The 17,011-nt window shown below is 36.6% G+C and overlaps 1 protein-coding gene across 8 annotated transcripts in view; it reads right to left on the reverse strand.

Moving 5' to 3' along the window:
• Positions 1 to 17,011, reverse strand: part of MYO9A (myosin IXA) — a 298,032-nt gene that overhangs the window by 6,727 nt on the left and 274,294 nt on the right. For all 8 annotated transcript variants that reach the window (XM_008971877.4, XM_034939060.3, XM_008971875.4 and 5 more), the window contains one exon: positions 1,047 to 1,249. In XM_008971877.4, the coding sequence (XP_008970125.3) occupies positions 1,047 to 1,249 (203 nt within the window). The remainder of the gene's footprint in view (positions 1 to 1,046; positions 1,250 to 17,011) is intronic.

Genomic DNA, 17,011 nt, shown 5'->3' on the forward strand with positions numbered 1-17,011 from the left:
CTTCTTTCTTTTTCTAGAGACTCTCCCCTTCCTTGAAAATTCCTATTAATCCTTCAAGACTGCCAATATCATCTGCATCAAAGCCAAACTGGGTCTTCTTTTCAGATCACTCTTCTAGCAAATAGCCCCTGGTCAATGTACATCATCTTTGCCTTATCATGTTTTTTACAGCTGAGCCCCAGCTGCTTTTTTAGCTGGCCTATATTCCAGAATCAATCATGAGAGACCAAGAAAGTATTTTAACAGTCTTATATCCCCTTATAAACCAAACTCAAGACCTGGGATCCTGGAACTCAGGAATAAAGATCCCATTAAGACTTCCTAAGAGTCATCAATGTCGACCAGAACTATTACACAGCACCTGTAGGGAGAACCATGGCATGTTCATATTATCCCCAAGGCATACTGTCACCCAATCCCTGCAACAGTGATGAATGGAGGTAAAAGAGCTTCTCATTTGTCTCTCTCCTAAATTGCAACCAATTTCCCTATCCAGTATCCTAGCACCCTCTAGGGCTATAGCCTTACTATGACCATCTAGTTGCTGTTCCCATGGTCATATGGATCTTTGGCTAATAACCTTCCTTCATGGATTTGTGAATAATGCCCATTCTTGAAAGGGACTTTGGCTTAGCCTAAGAATTCCTTCTCTTCTTTGCAAAATAAATCTGTTCATGGAGGCTGGTCTCCGACCTGTTAGGACTCCAGTACCTCATCTTGGCTCCCCACTGTTACTGCTAGATGAATCGTGACTAAGACTGACATGCCCTGTGGATACTGTGTCCTCCTCCCAGTCAGCCTCTACAGACCATCACTGTAGCAGCCTCAGGTTTCCCAGCTCATGGAACTGGCTTCCCAGAAGGAACAACTCTCACACTGTTACCTGAGTATAGACAACACGTCTTTGTCATCTCAACATCTCCTGTATCATCTGGCACAGTGTTTAGCACACAAGAGATAATAAATAAGAAAAAATAAAGAAACGATAGAAGGAAGGAAACGAAAACAGACTATAACTGTCTCTCCCCTTCCTCCTGGATACTCACTTCTCCTTCTGTAGGTTCTCAATCTGCTCAGTCAGTACTCTCTCCTCCTGCTGCATAGCTGCTTGCTGCTGTTCTGTGATGTCAGTCTCCATGGCTGCCTCACTAGTCAAGGTCTCCTCTGAGACATCAGACACAGAAGGCAACCGAACTACAACAGGAGACGATGGACCTGGATAGTTTCCTCGACGAATACGCCCCTTTCCCTGCAGAGAAAAATTCATGTTAGAAAGTAAATTGAGTGACTGCACCAGTTTTACATTGCTCTTTTAGGATAACAAGTGTATTTCCATCACACCAGGTGAATGATAAGAATAAATGGAAACACTCTGCGAGGCCTAGGATATTTAGTGAGACATATTCATACAACACATTTAAGTTAAAATATTTCTTGCAGGAGTACTGGAAAACGGATACTTTGGTAGGTGGGAGTGTAAGAACCCATTGTGTACTGAGATGAGTTTCTTCTTTTAATATAAGCTGCATCCATTCCAAACAAAATAGCCACATCTGGGTATTTATTTTTAAATTAATTAAAACTGAACTAACATTTCAGTTCTGCAGTCACACTAGCCACATTTCAAGTGCTCAATAGCCACAAGTAGCTTGTGACCCCCACACTGACTGGTACAGATCTACATTTCCTACCATCATAGTAAGTTCTGATGGATAACAGTGCTCTATAACTGTAGCCTTGGAATGCATAATCTCTCTAGGAAGACCATAGAAGTATGTTCTAAAACTCAGTTTTGAAAAACAAAAACAAAATGTAGTCATTTATAGAACACAGGGTGCTAGTGAGATATATTTTCTTAGGAAACGTCTATCCTTGAGATCAGAGTGTGAAAATCTCATTGCTGCTGCTTTTTTTTTTTTTTTTTTTAAACATTGGTTACTTTATATATGACTTTCTTCTGGTAGTGGCAAACTAAACTTTTTAGGTTAATCTCCTGCTAAGAAACATAAAAACTCAACATATGCTAGAAGGCACTGAAGAGCTAACAAGATAGATTAAGGAGACACTAGTCCAGCATTTAGTGCTGATCTAAATGTCAGAGGTGGCTGTGACTCTAAACAGAGCTTTTGACATGCTACAGCAGAGGATGGCAAACTATAGCCCGTGTGGCAAATCTAGCCTTGCACATATTTTGTAAATACAGGTTCATTGGAATACATTCATCTCATTAATTTATTGTTTATTGCTGCTTTTGCAGAACAATGGCAGAGTTGATTGTTGAGACAGAGATTGGCCTACAAAGACTAAAATACTTATTTTCTAGTCCTTTACAGAAAAAGTCTGCCATCACCTTGGGATAGAGAATAAAAGTTGGAGCCAGACCCACTCAATGGTGTGGGTTGCTGCCTGGCAAAACCTCCATGCCTGACACTGGGATCCCCAAGGTTTGTTTCTTAGACATAAGAGTAAACTGAAATTATAAAAGTCCTTGCAGATACTGTAGTCTAGCTTCAAGTCATCTGAATGGTCCAGAAAATTCTAATCCCTAAAAATGAATTAATCTCAGATTGCTAATACTTTAGGACCAGGCAGAAAAAAATGAAAACATTCTTGGAAGAAAGTAACATTATCTAGGCCTCAAAATATTTTAAAAATAGTTTTTCAAATACTCTGACAAATAATCAAAGGTAACAGGCACAAAAGGAGACAGGACAATGTAAACTAGTAAAAATGACAGAAAACAGAAACCCTAAAAGACTCCAGATATTGTGGCTATCAGATTTAAAATAACCATGCTGAAGGAGACAGGAAGACATAGCTGAAGTAGTGGACTGGAAATTAGGTCAAAAGAAAAATCCTGAACCAAGCAGGAAGAAACAAAAGAATGGAAAAATTCACAAAAGAAAGTAAAAGAATGGCTGGGCACAGTGGCTCATGCCTGTAATCCCAGCACTTCGGGAGGCTGAGGCGGGCAGATCACCTGAGGTCAGGAGTTCAAGACCAGCCTGGCCAATATGAAGAAACCCCATTTCCACTGAAAATACAAAAATTAGCTCGGTGTGGTGGCATGCGCCTGTAGTCCCAGTACTCAGGATGCTGAGGTAAGAGCATTGCTTGAACTCGAGAGGCAGAGGTTGCAGTGAGCCAAGATTACGCCACTGCACTCCAGCCTGGGCAAATATCACGACAAGAGAGAGATCCTATAGAATAAATATTGAAGAGATCATGGCAGAGAATTTTTTAAAAGCAGTTAAAGATATTAACCTAGGAATTTAAGAAAGCCTACAACCCCTAAGAAAGAAATAAAAATAAGTCTATACCTAGACAAACTACTGTTAAAAACTAAAGGCCTAAGGCAAAAAAAAAAAGACTTAAAAGCATTACAAAAAGCAAATTCCTTGCAAAAAAGGAACAACTATTAGATTCAAAGTTTATTTCTCAACAGAAATAATGGAATGCAGGAAACAATGGAATATTTTCATGGTGATGAAAAAGTAACTGCCAAGCTTGATTGATTGTTATATATAGAAAATAATTTTCAGGAATGAAGGTGAAATAAAGACATTTCAGACAGACTAAGAGGAGAATCTCACACCAGCAGACCTGCACTAAAGGAAATATTGAAGGAAAGATTGAAAATGTCTCGAAGAAAAGTTAGAGGTGTGAGAAATAATGAAAGGCAATGAAAAGTGAGTATGTTTAAATAGTGACTGCATAAAACATAATAGCGATGTGTTGAATTTAAAACATACAGATAATTAAGATACACAACAACAAGAGGAACAAAATCATATCACAGGCATATTAAAACACCTGTATTATCTGGGAAAAAGATAAAACTACTAGTTAACAAACACTGATAGATCACAGATCTGTTTTCACCATTTGGTTAATGACTAAAATAATAGTAAAAGAGTAAAACTTCCAAACAAACAAAAGAAAAAATGGAACAAAAAAGTAGTAAAAAAATGCAAGAAAGAGCAAAAAAGGCAAGGAAGAAAAGAAAAAGGAACATATATCAGGCAGGACAAATAAAAAGCACATAAAGAACAGTAGATTTTAAGCCCAAATATATTGGTGAGTATATTAAATATAAATAGATGAAATGCTCCTATTAAAATTTGAAGATTGTCGGGCCATATTAAAAAAAAAGAAAACCTATCTATATGATGTTTATAAGAGACATGTAAATTCAGAAAGGCTGAGAGTAAAGAAATGGGGAAAAAAAGACATACCATGCAAATACCAAAATAAAGCTAGTACAGCTATATTAACTGTAAACAAAGTAAACTTTTAGAAGTATTACCTGTGATAAAGAGGGATACCTCACAATGACAAAGGTTCATATTATGAAGAATAACATTTCCAAATATGTATGTACCTAAGAAATTGCTTCAAAAAATTTAAAGTAAAATATTGACAAAACTATTTTAAAAAAATAGACTATAATCAGTACTGAGAGAACAAGTGTGCACACGCAATCAGAAATGATGTAAAACTGAACTTGATATAAGCAATCTAACAGACATATACAGACTTCAGTATCTAACTAGAGAATACTCATTTTAAAGCACACACAGCAAGACAACAAAATTCCAAGGGTTGAAATAATTTATCTGACCGTTAAAGTAATTTAAAACAAGTTTTCTAATAATGTAGTTACAAAGAGAAAATTAAAAATTCTTGTATACTCAGAAATTAAGAAATAGACTTTAAAACAAACCATGGTCAAAGAGGAAATCACAATGGAAATTAGAAAATATTTTGAATGAAACAATATAAAAACCCATGTAAGCTCTGTCTACTTTAAAGTTACAGCCTTAAATACATACATTAGAAAGAATTAATTAAAGAATTAATTAATTAAGGATGTAAGACTCTATTTCAGGAAACTAGATAAAGAACAACATAATAAATTCCCCCTGCAACAAAAGCAATAAAGAAAAGAGCAAACAAACATTAGAATAAAGACAATCAAAGCCAAATGTAGCTCTTTGAAGAGGCTAATAAAATTTTTAAAACCCTAGCAAGACTAAAAGAGAGAAGTCACAAATAACCAAAGGTTGTAATGAAAAAGGGGATATCACTACAAATCCTGTAGACCCAAAGAGGATAAGAGACTACTAAAAACAACTTCATGTCAATAAATATAAAATTTTAGACAAAGTGGAGAAATTTCTACGAAAATCTAATTAATACCATCAATGAAGAAATTAGGAATGTGAATAATATTAAAGAAATTGAATCCAGAGTCAAAATCTTTCCAAAAACAAAACTCTAGGCCTAGATTTCAGTGGCAAAGAAGAAGAAATAACAAATTCTTCCACAGAATTAAAAAAGAAACTATTCCCTAACTTGTCTTTAGAGGCAGGCGTTAACTTTGATAACAAAACAAAACAAATACATTAAAAAGAAGGATTATTGCCAGGTGCAGTAGTGCATGCCCACAATCCCAGAACTTTGGGAGGCTGAGGCAGGTGGATCGCTTGAGCTCAGGAGTTTGAGACCAGCCTTGGCAACATGGCAAAACCCCTTCTCTAAAAAAAAAAAAAAAATACAAAAATTAGCCAGGTGTGGTGGCACGTGCCTGTAGTTCCAGCTACATGAAGGACTGAGGCGGGAGCCCAGGAGGTTGAGGCTGCAGTGAGCCAAGATCATGCCACTGCACTGCAGCCTGGGTGATAACGGTGAGAGCCTGTCTCAAAACAAACAAACAAACAAAAACAAAAAAGGATTATTATGGGTTAACTTTACTCATAAACACATGCAAAAATCCTAAACAATATCCTAACTACAACGGAATCAAGTAATATAGAAAATGTAATATAAAAATTTTAAATATATGAAAAGTTGGATTTATTGTAGTAGTATGATACTACTACATACACATAATATAATGATACTACTACATTATAATGTAGTAGTCTAATGTAGTCCATTAGAAATGGACTCAGTGTAATGTGTCATATCAATGCAATAAAAAAGTCTGATAAAACCTCAATACATGCAGTAAAGGCATTTCATAAAATTCAACATTCTGTCACAATAACAACTCTTAGAAAACCTGGAATGGAAGGGCACATGCTTAATCTCATAAAGTACCTACAAAAATTCTATAGCAAACATCACACTTGGTGGTAAAAGGTTGAAAGCTTTTCCTTTGGGGCTGGGAACATGCCAGTAATGATCACTATCACCACTTCCATTCAACACTATACTGGAGGTTCTAACTTACATAAGAAAAAGAAAGAAAAGGTATAAGGATTACAAAAGAGCAAATGAAACTATCATTATTCATGAATGATATGACTGTACAGGTAGAAAATCCAAAGGAGTCCACAGAAAACTTATTAGAATAAGTGAATTCAGCAAAGTCACTGAATACAAGATGAAAAATACCAAAATCAATTGTATTTTTATACAATAAGCAACAGAAAATAAAAAATTTAAAATAATACCTATGATTGCATTTAAATATTAAATACCTAGCAGTAATTCAAACTAAAGATGTGTAAAATCTCAACATACAAAACTATAAAACACTTTTGAGAGTAGCTAATGATCTACATGAATGAAGAGATATATCATGTTCACAGATGGGAAAAATCAGTATCGTAAAAATGTCAGTTCTCCAGAAGGCAATCTATAGATCCAATGCAATCCCAATAAAAATCCCAAGAGAATTTTTTGAGGCTGATTTCATAATTTATATGGCATATAAAGAGCCAAGAATAGTCAAAACACCACTGAAGAAGGTAGGATGACTTATTCTACCAGATATTTTTAGAAAGCTAGGGTAAATAAAATAGTGGTGGTGTTGGTACAAAGATAGTCAAAACAGAGCACCTAGAAACAGACCCACACATAAGGCAGCTCCCAATTTATAATAAAAGGGGAACTGCAGGGCATTGTGGAAAGGAAAAATTTTCTTAAACATGACCCTAAAAGGTATTCATCCTAAAGGGAAAGACTGATTAACAACATTAAAATCCAGAACCTGTGTTCATCAAAAAAGAAAGGAAAAAAGCAAACCATAGAATGGAAGAAAATTTGCAACAAAAGTAACAATAAAGGATTTGTATCTGGAATTCATAAAGAATCCCTACAGAACATCAGAAAAAGACAGACAATCCAATTAGAAAAACAGGCAAGAGCTTTGAACAGGCTCCTCACAAAAGAGGATATAGAAATGGCCAACATGTATATATACACACACATTATACATGTTAGAGTCACAACAAAAAATACAATTTTTAAAAATAACACACCCATCAGAATAGCTAAAATTAAGGAATCTGGCAAAAGAAGTGCTGGAAGGAGGTGGAGCAATTGGGAATTCCTACACATTGCTAACATATTAACAACCATTTTGGAAGAAAGTTTGGCATTATCTACTAAAGCTGAAGATACATATATCCTGTGACCCTGCAAATCCACTCCTGTATATTTCTCCAACAAAAATACATGTATGAGTCCATTAAAATCATAATTCCCCAAAACACAACCCAAATGTCCATCAACAGTAGACTAAATTGTGGTATAATGCATACACTGATAAACTGTACAGTTATGAAAATGAGCTACAACAAAATATGAATAAGTCTTACACACATAAGGTTGACTGAAATGAATCAGAGACAAAATAATACATCTTAGATGATACCATTTATATAAAGCTCAAAGTTAGGTAAAGCAAAACTACAGTGCTCAGGGATACATATTTTGGTAGCAAACAAAAAATAAAACAAAGTAAGTCATTAATGTAAAAATCAGGTTACTGCTTACCTTTGGAGGAGAAAGAGGATTGTGACTAGAAAGGGAAAGAGGAGAGCTTCTGGGGATGCTGGCAATGTCCTATTTCTTGAGCTGGGGTGGTATGTGGATGTTCATTTATAATAATTCCTTAAACTGAATATGTTTCTGTGTTTTGTATGTGTTTTGTTGTTATGTATGTGTTGTATTTTGCAATAAAAAAGATATTTAAGAGTTCCTTTTCAAAGTTAGCTATTTATGGAAATATACGAATAGCCTTTGAAAATTATGTGACTTTAAACTGACAAATTTCTGAGTTGATTTTGGCAAGAAAGAAAGGAAAAGTGCTGTCTCAAAAATAGAAATCCATGATCTAGGGCAGGTGATAGGGTAAAGGCTGGAGGGTAGTTCTAAGGGCATTCAGGCTAACTCCTCCAAAACTAAAACACTTAATGGGATAAAATCAGGAGGATTACAATATTGCTATTCCACTTTTAGTTCTAAAATCAACAAGGAAAAAACATGTTAAGAAAAACAAGCTAAAAACAGAAGATCACTCTGCAAATTTAACAAAAAATGACAAAGTATTCTTTATGTTATAAATTCCAGGACATCATCCAGTTCCATTTGACATTGACTATTTCTAGCCAAATGAATAAATAATATGATTTAAAAGCCTCAAGGAGCTTGAAAATCTGAGTTTATTCCTAGTGTCCACATTCCAGTATTCAATAAAAGAGCTGCCTTTTTTCAGTGTTCATACCATCAGCTGGCCACCGGAGTATTTCACCATGAGTTAGCTGCAAATCTTTTAATATGGCTAAAGAAAATCAAACAAGCTCAACAGATCTGATCTCTTTTAAGAAGCATTAAACAAAACAAAGAAAAATGGAAACTCCTACAGCCTAGAATTATCTTAAAAAGATTAAAGTAATTTTTAAAAAGTTGATTACATGGAGCTTTTAGAAACATGAGAAAATACTAATACTGTGTTAAAAACAGTACATAAGGTTGTATACCATTGGTTTTAAAAATGAGTAATACAAAATTTGCAAATACACTAAATTATTAACAGTAGTTTCCTGACTGGAAAAATATCCTTCACTTTCCCACTTTCCTAAAATAAGCATGAATTTACTTTTTTCAAACTGGAATTTTTTCTTTTGGATCCATGTTCACTGTATATTCTCTTGTAGTGTTTTTTTCCATAATTGTTTTTCTACCACCAGTGTGTCACAGAGTGAAAAAGGCAAATATTTTCTTGACAGTATCATAAAAATAAATTTGACCTTGTAGACCTCCCTGAAAAGGATCTGTAGATAACACTGAGAAGTGGTTTATAGTATCCTTTGTTCATTTTTCACTGGGTAGCTAATCTTTCTATTTACTTATAGGAGCTTCTCTTTATTAAGGAAAATTAGACTTTGAAATAGGAATTGAAAATATTTTCTTATGGTATGTCACTTCCCTTTTACTTTCCTTATGGTCATTTTTGTCACACAATAATACCTGGTTTTTGTTGCTGAACCTTTCAACTTTTTTCTTTAATGGTCTTATATAATAGCAAAGCCCTGTCCAAGATTATATTTTTCCATCATAATAGGGATTGTATTGGTTTTGACTGATCACAGACTACATGAATAATTTGTACCCAACTCTTAATGCAAGTACTGGAAAAAATATAAAGCCATATTGTCATCCTTTTTCTCAGTAACTATTCCAGTGACTTCCTGGCTTAAACTTTGCAGGCAAACTGTTCCTAAAATGAGAATATCAAATACAATTATCTTGAACTCTTGATAAGTAGTAGGTCTCAAGTCCTACTAAATCACAATTTAATATTATACACAATACCCAGATTTCCAATCCTTTATAGCACATTAACAGGATTATCAGAAAAATCTGGACTGGACTACCACTACCAAAGACATCACAGATAATATGCTTTTGACAGAGAGCCAAGATCAGGAAGCAGTTTAAGACATTATTAGGCTTATAGAGAGCTAACTATTCTCAGTTTGTACAGAAAAATAAACTAGCACTGAATTCATTCCTTTCAAGTGGGAGGAAGTGGAGTTCTCTTCTTAAAAGCTGTGTTTTCAGAGCTCTAAAAAGGTACACTTATAAAATAATTTAAAGATTCTTCTGAATTGTACAATGAGATACTGGGACCCCTGACTTAATAAGAGATCTTTAATCACACTTAAGCTTCTTTCTTGCTTGTTTTCAGTTTCTGTTTTATGAAGATGATAAATGTTTTTTGGTTAATCTCTTTCCATTTGCTCCCCTTTTCCCTTTTTATTTGCACTTTTTTCACCCTAAAGATGTATCCTCTTCAGCCACCTTTTATGGCTTGGTTTCAACTTTTGCATGAAAAGGTTTAGCTGATAACTTTGCTGATTTCCCCTTGTGCTCCTTCCCAATTGCCCTTTGAGCTGAGTTAAACTACTGGGATATTTTGGCAGTATTAAGGTAGAGAGGTAGGGTACTTGAGTTCTACAGGATGCAGGGCAGTGAGAACCTCTGCCAGGATGGAGTGCCAGAGCTGTACTTCCAGTACTTTTATGTTTTAGTCTTTGATGTGAATCAGGTTTTTTTTTTTTCTTTCTTTCTTTTTTTAAAGATACAGGGTCTTACTCTTGCTCAGCCTAGAGTGCAGTGGCACAATCATAGCTCACTGCAGCCTTGAACTCCTGGGCTCAAGGGATCCTTCTACCTCAGTATCCCCAATTCGTCGGACTATAGGCATGTACCAGCATGCCCAGCTAACTTTTTAAATTTTTTGTAGAGATGATATCTTGCATTGTTGCCACGGCTGGTCTGAAACTCCTGGCTTCAAGCAATCCTCCTGCCTTGGCCTTCCAAAGTGCTGGGATTATAGGCATGAACTACTGTGCCTGGCCTGAATCGGCTTTTTTTTTGTTTCTTTTCTTCCCTATATGGATATTCATTTTCCCCACATCATTTAGTGAATACCAGACCTTTGAAATGCCACTCACATTATAATCCTTTATTTTTCTCTTTTAGAATTTTCCTAGTTATTCTGCTTCTTTATTTTCTTATGAATTTTAGTATCAACTTGTAAAGATCCCCAAAGTATTCTTTTGCTATTTTTGTTGAGACCTCATTTGTAAGTAGTTATGAAACTCTTTCCTTGTCTGTGTAAGAACTGATCTGTGGTCAAATGTTCTAGCTCAGGACCCCTGGAAACCTGATAAAGGCAGGATGCAAATGATGTTCACCTCTGGCAAAAATTAATCTGATTGATAAATTGCATCTGGAGAAGTAATTTATAAATATCCCATATGAACTCATATATTTCCAATTCCCTGAAAGTGGAGTCTGTTGTAATTGGACATACCCCTTGAGGGGACCCTGGAAACAATATCTATGGAATTTCACAAGAGGTTAATTCCTGTACAGGCATAAAACTTCTAAGGCAGAACAGTTCTGCATCCATTGGATGTGGAGTCCTTTTTCCTTGCACCTGAGTTGTGACTTAGAAGCCAAAGATAACTCATTGATGGTTGTGTGGACTGCTGCAAGGGCTCCCACACGAGGATGATCTTATGCTCTCTGCAGGCATGCTATACTCCCAGTCCCATATCCTAAGTGATTCTGATGCCAAGTGGAGCCCATGGTAGTCATATGAGTCTGAAAGTTGAGCCTAAGAAAATATCCTCTTTCCCTCCTAGTGGGTATTGAAACAATATATGAATAGATTAATTTAGAATAACTGACACCATTACAAAATTTAGCTTTTCTTTCCAAATGTATTTGTTTAAGTCTTCTTTTGTAATATTTGAGGTTTTAAGGCTTTCTTTTTTTGTTTTTTTTTTTGAGACGGAGTCTTGCTCTGTCGCCCAGGCTGGAGTGCAGTGGCGCGATCTAGGCTCACTGCAAGCTCTGCCTCCCGGGTTCACGCCATTCTTCTGCCTCAGCCTCCTGAGTAGCTGGGACTACAGGCGCCTGCCACCATGCCCGGCTAATTTTTTTGTATTTTTTAGTAGAGACAGGGTTTCACCACGTTAGCCAGGATGGTCTCGACGTCCTGACCTCGTGATCCGCCCACCTCGGCCTCCCAAAGTGCTGCGATTACAGGCGTGAGCCGCCGTGCCCAGCCTTAAGGCTTTCTTTGTACAAATCTTTTACATTTCTTGTTAAGTGTGTTCTTTGGTATTTGATGTTGATGTTTAAAGTGTGTGTGTGTACAATATACAAATGGGCATTTTTCTTCCATCATATCATCCAAGTGATTGTTTGCATAAGTAAAATTTATTAATTGTACTCAGACACCTTATTGAATTCTCTTATCATCTTTAAGTTCCTTCATTGATTTTCTTGAGTTTTGCATGTATATAATCATAATGGAAATGGTGATAATTTTATTTCTTTATTTTATATCTCTAATTCTTTTTCTTAATTGCTTTATCTAGTACCTTCAAATCAATGTCAAATAATAGTGGGGATAATGGACAACATTGCCTTTTCTGATTTTAATCAGAATGCTTCCAGTGTTCTTCCATTAAGCAAGATGTTGGATTTTGGGTTCAGATATATTTTTTATCATGCTAAGAATATAAGATATCCCTGTTTTAATGTTTTTAAAAAGAATGCTAATATATCAAATGCCTTTAAAATATCTATGAGGATAATACGATTTTTCTCCACAGATCAACAAACATGGTGAATTACATTAACAGCTATCCTAACATAGAGTCATCCTTGCATTCCTAGGTTAAATCCTCCTTGGTCAAGGTTTATATTTTTATATTTATAGGCTATTGAATTCTGCTTGCTGATTCATTTTTATTTTATTTTAAATTTTTTTTTATTTTTTATTTTTTTGAGATAGGGTCTCCCTCTGTCACCCAGGCTGGAGTGCAGTCATGGCTCACTGCAGCCTTGACTTCCTAGGCTCAGGTGATTTTCTCATCTCAGCCTCCCTAGTAGCTGGGACTATAGGTGCTCGCCACCAGGGGTAGTTTTTTTTTTGTTTTTTTTTGTAGAGACGGGGTTTCACCATGTTGCCCAGGCTGGTCTCAAACTCCTGGGCTCAAGGATCCACATGCCTTGGTCTCCCAAAGTGCCAGTGATATTTTAACCTAGGATTTTTGAATTAATATTCATAGATGAGGCAGTCCTACATTTATATATCAAGTGCTATCTGTGTATGGGGGTGTGTGTATAAGAACTCTCTTTCTCTCTGTGGAGAGAGGTCCATAACAAGCATAATTCTTAATGGTTTTACAAATATTAACTCATTTAGACTGGGCATGGTGGCTCACGCCTGTAATCCCACCACTTTGGGAGGCCAAGGAGGGCAGATCACCTGAGGTCAGGAGTTCAATACCAACCTGGCCAACAAGGCAAAACCCCATCTCTACTAAAAATAAATACAAAAATTAGCCAGGCGTGGTAGTGCACACCTGTAGTCCCAGCTACTCGGGAGGCTGAGGCATGAGAATCGCTTGAACCCAGGAGGCAGAGGTTGCAGTGAGCCAAGATTGTGCCACTGCACTCCAGCGTGGGTGACAGAGCGAGACTCTGTCTCAATTAAAAAGCAAACAAAAAATTAACTCATTTAATCCTAAGTTTGGTACTATTAACCAATTTACAGATGATAACACTGAGGCATGGAGATTAAATAACTTGCCCATATCACAACTACTAGTAAACTAGAGCTAGGATTTACACCCAAAAGTCTAGTCCAGAGTCCATGCTGTGCTCTGCTGCTTTTAATATTTCTATATGTGGCTGGGCATGGTGGCTCACACTTGTAATCCCAGCATTTTGGGAGGCCGAGACGGGCAGATTATGAGGTCAGGAGATCGAGACTATCCTGGCTAACACGGTGAAACCCGGTCTTTACCAAAAATACAAAAAAATCAGCCAGGCGTGGTGGCGGGCACCTGTAGTCCCAGCTACTTGGGAGGCTCAGACAGGAGAATGGCGTGAACCCAGGAGGCGGAGCTGAGCTGAGATAGCGCCACTGCACTCCAGCCTGGGTGACAGAGCGAGACTCCATCTCAAAAAAAAAAAAAAAAAATTCTATATGCAATTTTTATCATCTTTTCTTTGTGTATGCTTGTGTGTGTGTGTATGGGGCGGGGGGGGTGGTGAGGATCAATGTTAGACTCTTTCTTTTAGTTAAAAAAAAGACCTGTTCCCCTCTCTGCTCTGAGACAGCTTAAATTATATTGTAATTATGTATTTAAAGAGTTGGTACGTTTTCTCTGTGAAACTATTTATGTCTGATGTTTTTATGAGAGGAAGTTCTTAGACAACTCTCCTATCTCTTCTTCTTTTTAAATTAGTCTGTTTGGCCAGGCATGGTGGCTCATGCCTGTAATCCCAGCACTTTGGGAGGCCGAGGTGGGTGGATCACTTGAGGTCAGGAGTTCGAGACCAGCCTGGCCAACATGGTGAAACCCCGTCTCTACTAAAAATACAAAAATTAGCCGGGCACGGTGGCAGGCGCCTATAATCTCAGCTACTTGGAAAGCTGAGGCAGAAGAACTGCTGGAACCGGGGAGGCGGAGGTTGCAGTGAGCTGAGATCATGCCATTGCACTCCAGCCCAGGCTGACAACAGCAAGACTCTGTCTCAAAAATAAAATAAATAAATAAATAAATAAATAAATAGATTAGTCTTAGGATTCTTTTCAGCTACTCTTTTGTTTGTTTTTGTTTAAGACAGGGTCTCACTCTGTCACTCAGGCTGGCGTGCAGTGGTGCTATGTTGGCTCACTGCAACCTCTGCTTCTCAGGCTCAAGCGATCCTCCCACCTCAGCCTTCCGAGTATCTGGGACTATAGGCAAACACCACTACATCTGACTAATTTTTTTGTATTTTTGGTAGAGATGGGGTTTCACCGCATTGCCTAGGCTGGTCTTGAACTCAAGTGATCCGCCCGCCTCGGCCTCCCGAAGTTCTGGGAGCTACCACTCCCAGCCCCTTTTTGGCTATTCTTATTGAGAACCTTGAAGACGACCCAGGAGGAAATTGTTTTTATGGCTAAAAAATAGTAGCTAACATCAGTTCCCATTCCCTATCATAAATATAAGATATAAAGCACCAAAATTTACATTAAGTACTAAACTCTGAGACTTTGTGAGTCCTGGCTCACTCTTCAAGACCCCATACTACTAATGTCTTAGAGTTTGCTTCAAAACAAAGCCTATTTTGGTTTTAACTTAAGGTTTCCCTTCTGCACAATTATATATACAAGTTTATATGTAAGCTATATAGCTTTTTACAGAATTAAACCTTGTTGACTTTTACCAACTGGTAGTTCTTTCTCCATCTGCTTAATTTAAACTCATCCCTTAAGAGCTAGCTCACATGTCACTTCTACAGCCTTTCCCTGTGCCACCAGGCAGAATTAAGTACTTCTTCCTTAGTATTCTCACCATATTTGGCACACAGTACTGTCTAATCCATCTCTCCCTCCTTCCTTTTGGGACAGGCTTTCTAATACCCACATTCAATCACCTAATCATATAGATTTGCCATGCTCTGTCTAAGGAAGTCTATATATGATTCTATTGTCTATTTTTTCTAAGAATGATATTCTGAAACAGTCTTAATTATTTAATTTGGGTGAGAATTCTGTGAGACCAGTCCATTACAGGCTTCTCAGACTGTAACAAAAATATTGAGAGTCAAATGCTCTAATGTGGGGGATCTGAGTGATACCTATTTGAGGGAAATAGGATACCCTATTTGAGGGAATCAGTTGAAACTCACTTTTTCATTTTCTCCTAAGACTTTAAGAAGATAACAGTGGAAACAAATAGAAGATACTCCAGTGTTAGAATGAATAAGGCCTATGAGGAGAGCTTTGATTTCTTCTGAAAATTCTGTAAGGCTCACGATAGCGAAAGAATGCAAGAAGGAATGGCAAGACATGATTGATGGGCACAAAGAAATTAAATACTATAAATCGAAGTAAGCCTAAACAGTAAAAGAGACTCATGGTGATAATGAAGGAATGAATTGCATTGCCTTTAGTAAACCTGATGACTATTTAGAAAAAGACATATATTACCCTCATGCAGAAAGTCATGATACTTTATGAAGACCCAAAGAAAGTACACGTTACTAGGGTTTGTCTATGGGTTAAATGTGTGAGGAGGAGGAACTATGCATTATCTAGACAGAACAATAATATAACTAGCTAAAACACAAATCTCAGAATCCTAATGAAATTTTACTCAAAAAGAGCACTTCAGGGCAAGACGGAAGATCACTGTTGAGTGCCTTTTGTTAAGTCACAAAAATAGGAAGGAACTGAATTATCAGACCACTTCCTGAGGAGTTTGCTTTCCTGATAAGGAGAGATCCTTTATCCAAGGCTTTTTTTGAAAAGACTGGTTGTTTTGTGTGGTATTATAACTAGGTATCCAAGCTTGTTCAAAAATCATATCCCAATGCCTGCAGTTATGGTTCACCAGATAATCAGGGTTAGTAAGCACTTTAAATACAGCTAGTATCTGTTTGTAGGTATTTATATCTTGCATATGAAAAGGAATTATTCTCATCAAATATTTCTGTGAAGTGCAGTGAGCCGGCAGTATTATATGTATTATAGTGCAGTGGTTCTCAGAGTGTAGCCCACAGATCCCCAGCAAAGATGCTGGGGTGTGATGATGTCCTCAAAACCATTTCACAGGGTCTACAATGTCAAAATTATTTTCATAATTATACTAAGATGCTATTTGCCATTTTCACTTGTTGACATCTGTACTAATTACATACAAGCAATTGTGGGTTCAACTGCTGTCACCTTTATGTGAATCAAGGTAATGATACCAAATGGTTCTAGCAGTCTTCATATTCTTTTGCTACCACACATTTAGTTTTTAAAAAGTCAGTTTCACTTCATGTCATTGAACAAGAGGTGTAAATTAATTTTATTTACTTCTTAACAGTTAAATTAACTATTTTCAACTTTCTGTATGATTAACTGGAAATTACACATACAGCAACTCTGTCACATACTGATGGTTATCTCAAGAAAGAGTATTAGTGCAATTCTTTGAATTGCAAGCCAAATTAGCTGCTTTATTAATGAAACAGTATTTACAATAATTGACAAAGTTTGATTCTTCTTCTTGAGTACGTGGTTTGAAATTATATGAAGGGAATCTGTTACTGCAAGTGAAACAAATGGCAATATTTGTTGTCAGTGAGTAAATTTCAAGCTTTCAAACAAATATTAGAATTTTGGAAAACTTGTATCTGCCCTGTGAGTTTG

This window comes from Pan paniscus, chromosome 16, assembly GCF_029289425.2.
Source record: "Pan paniscus chromosome 16, NHGRI_mPanPan1-v2.0_pri, whole genome shotgun sequence".
Classification (NCBI taxonomy): domain Eukaryota; kingdom Metazoa; phylum Chordata; class Mammalia; order Primates; family Hominidae; genus Pan; species Pan paniscus.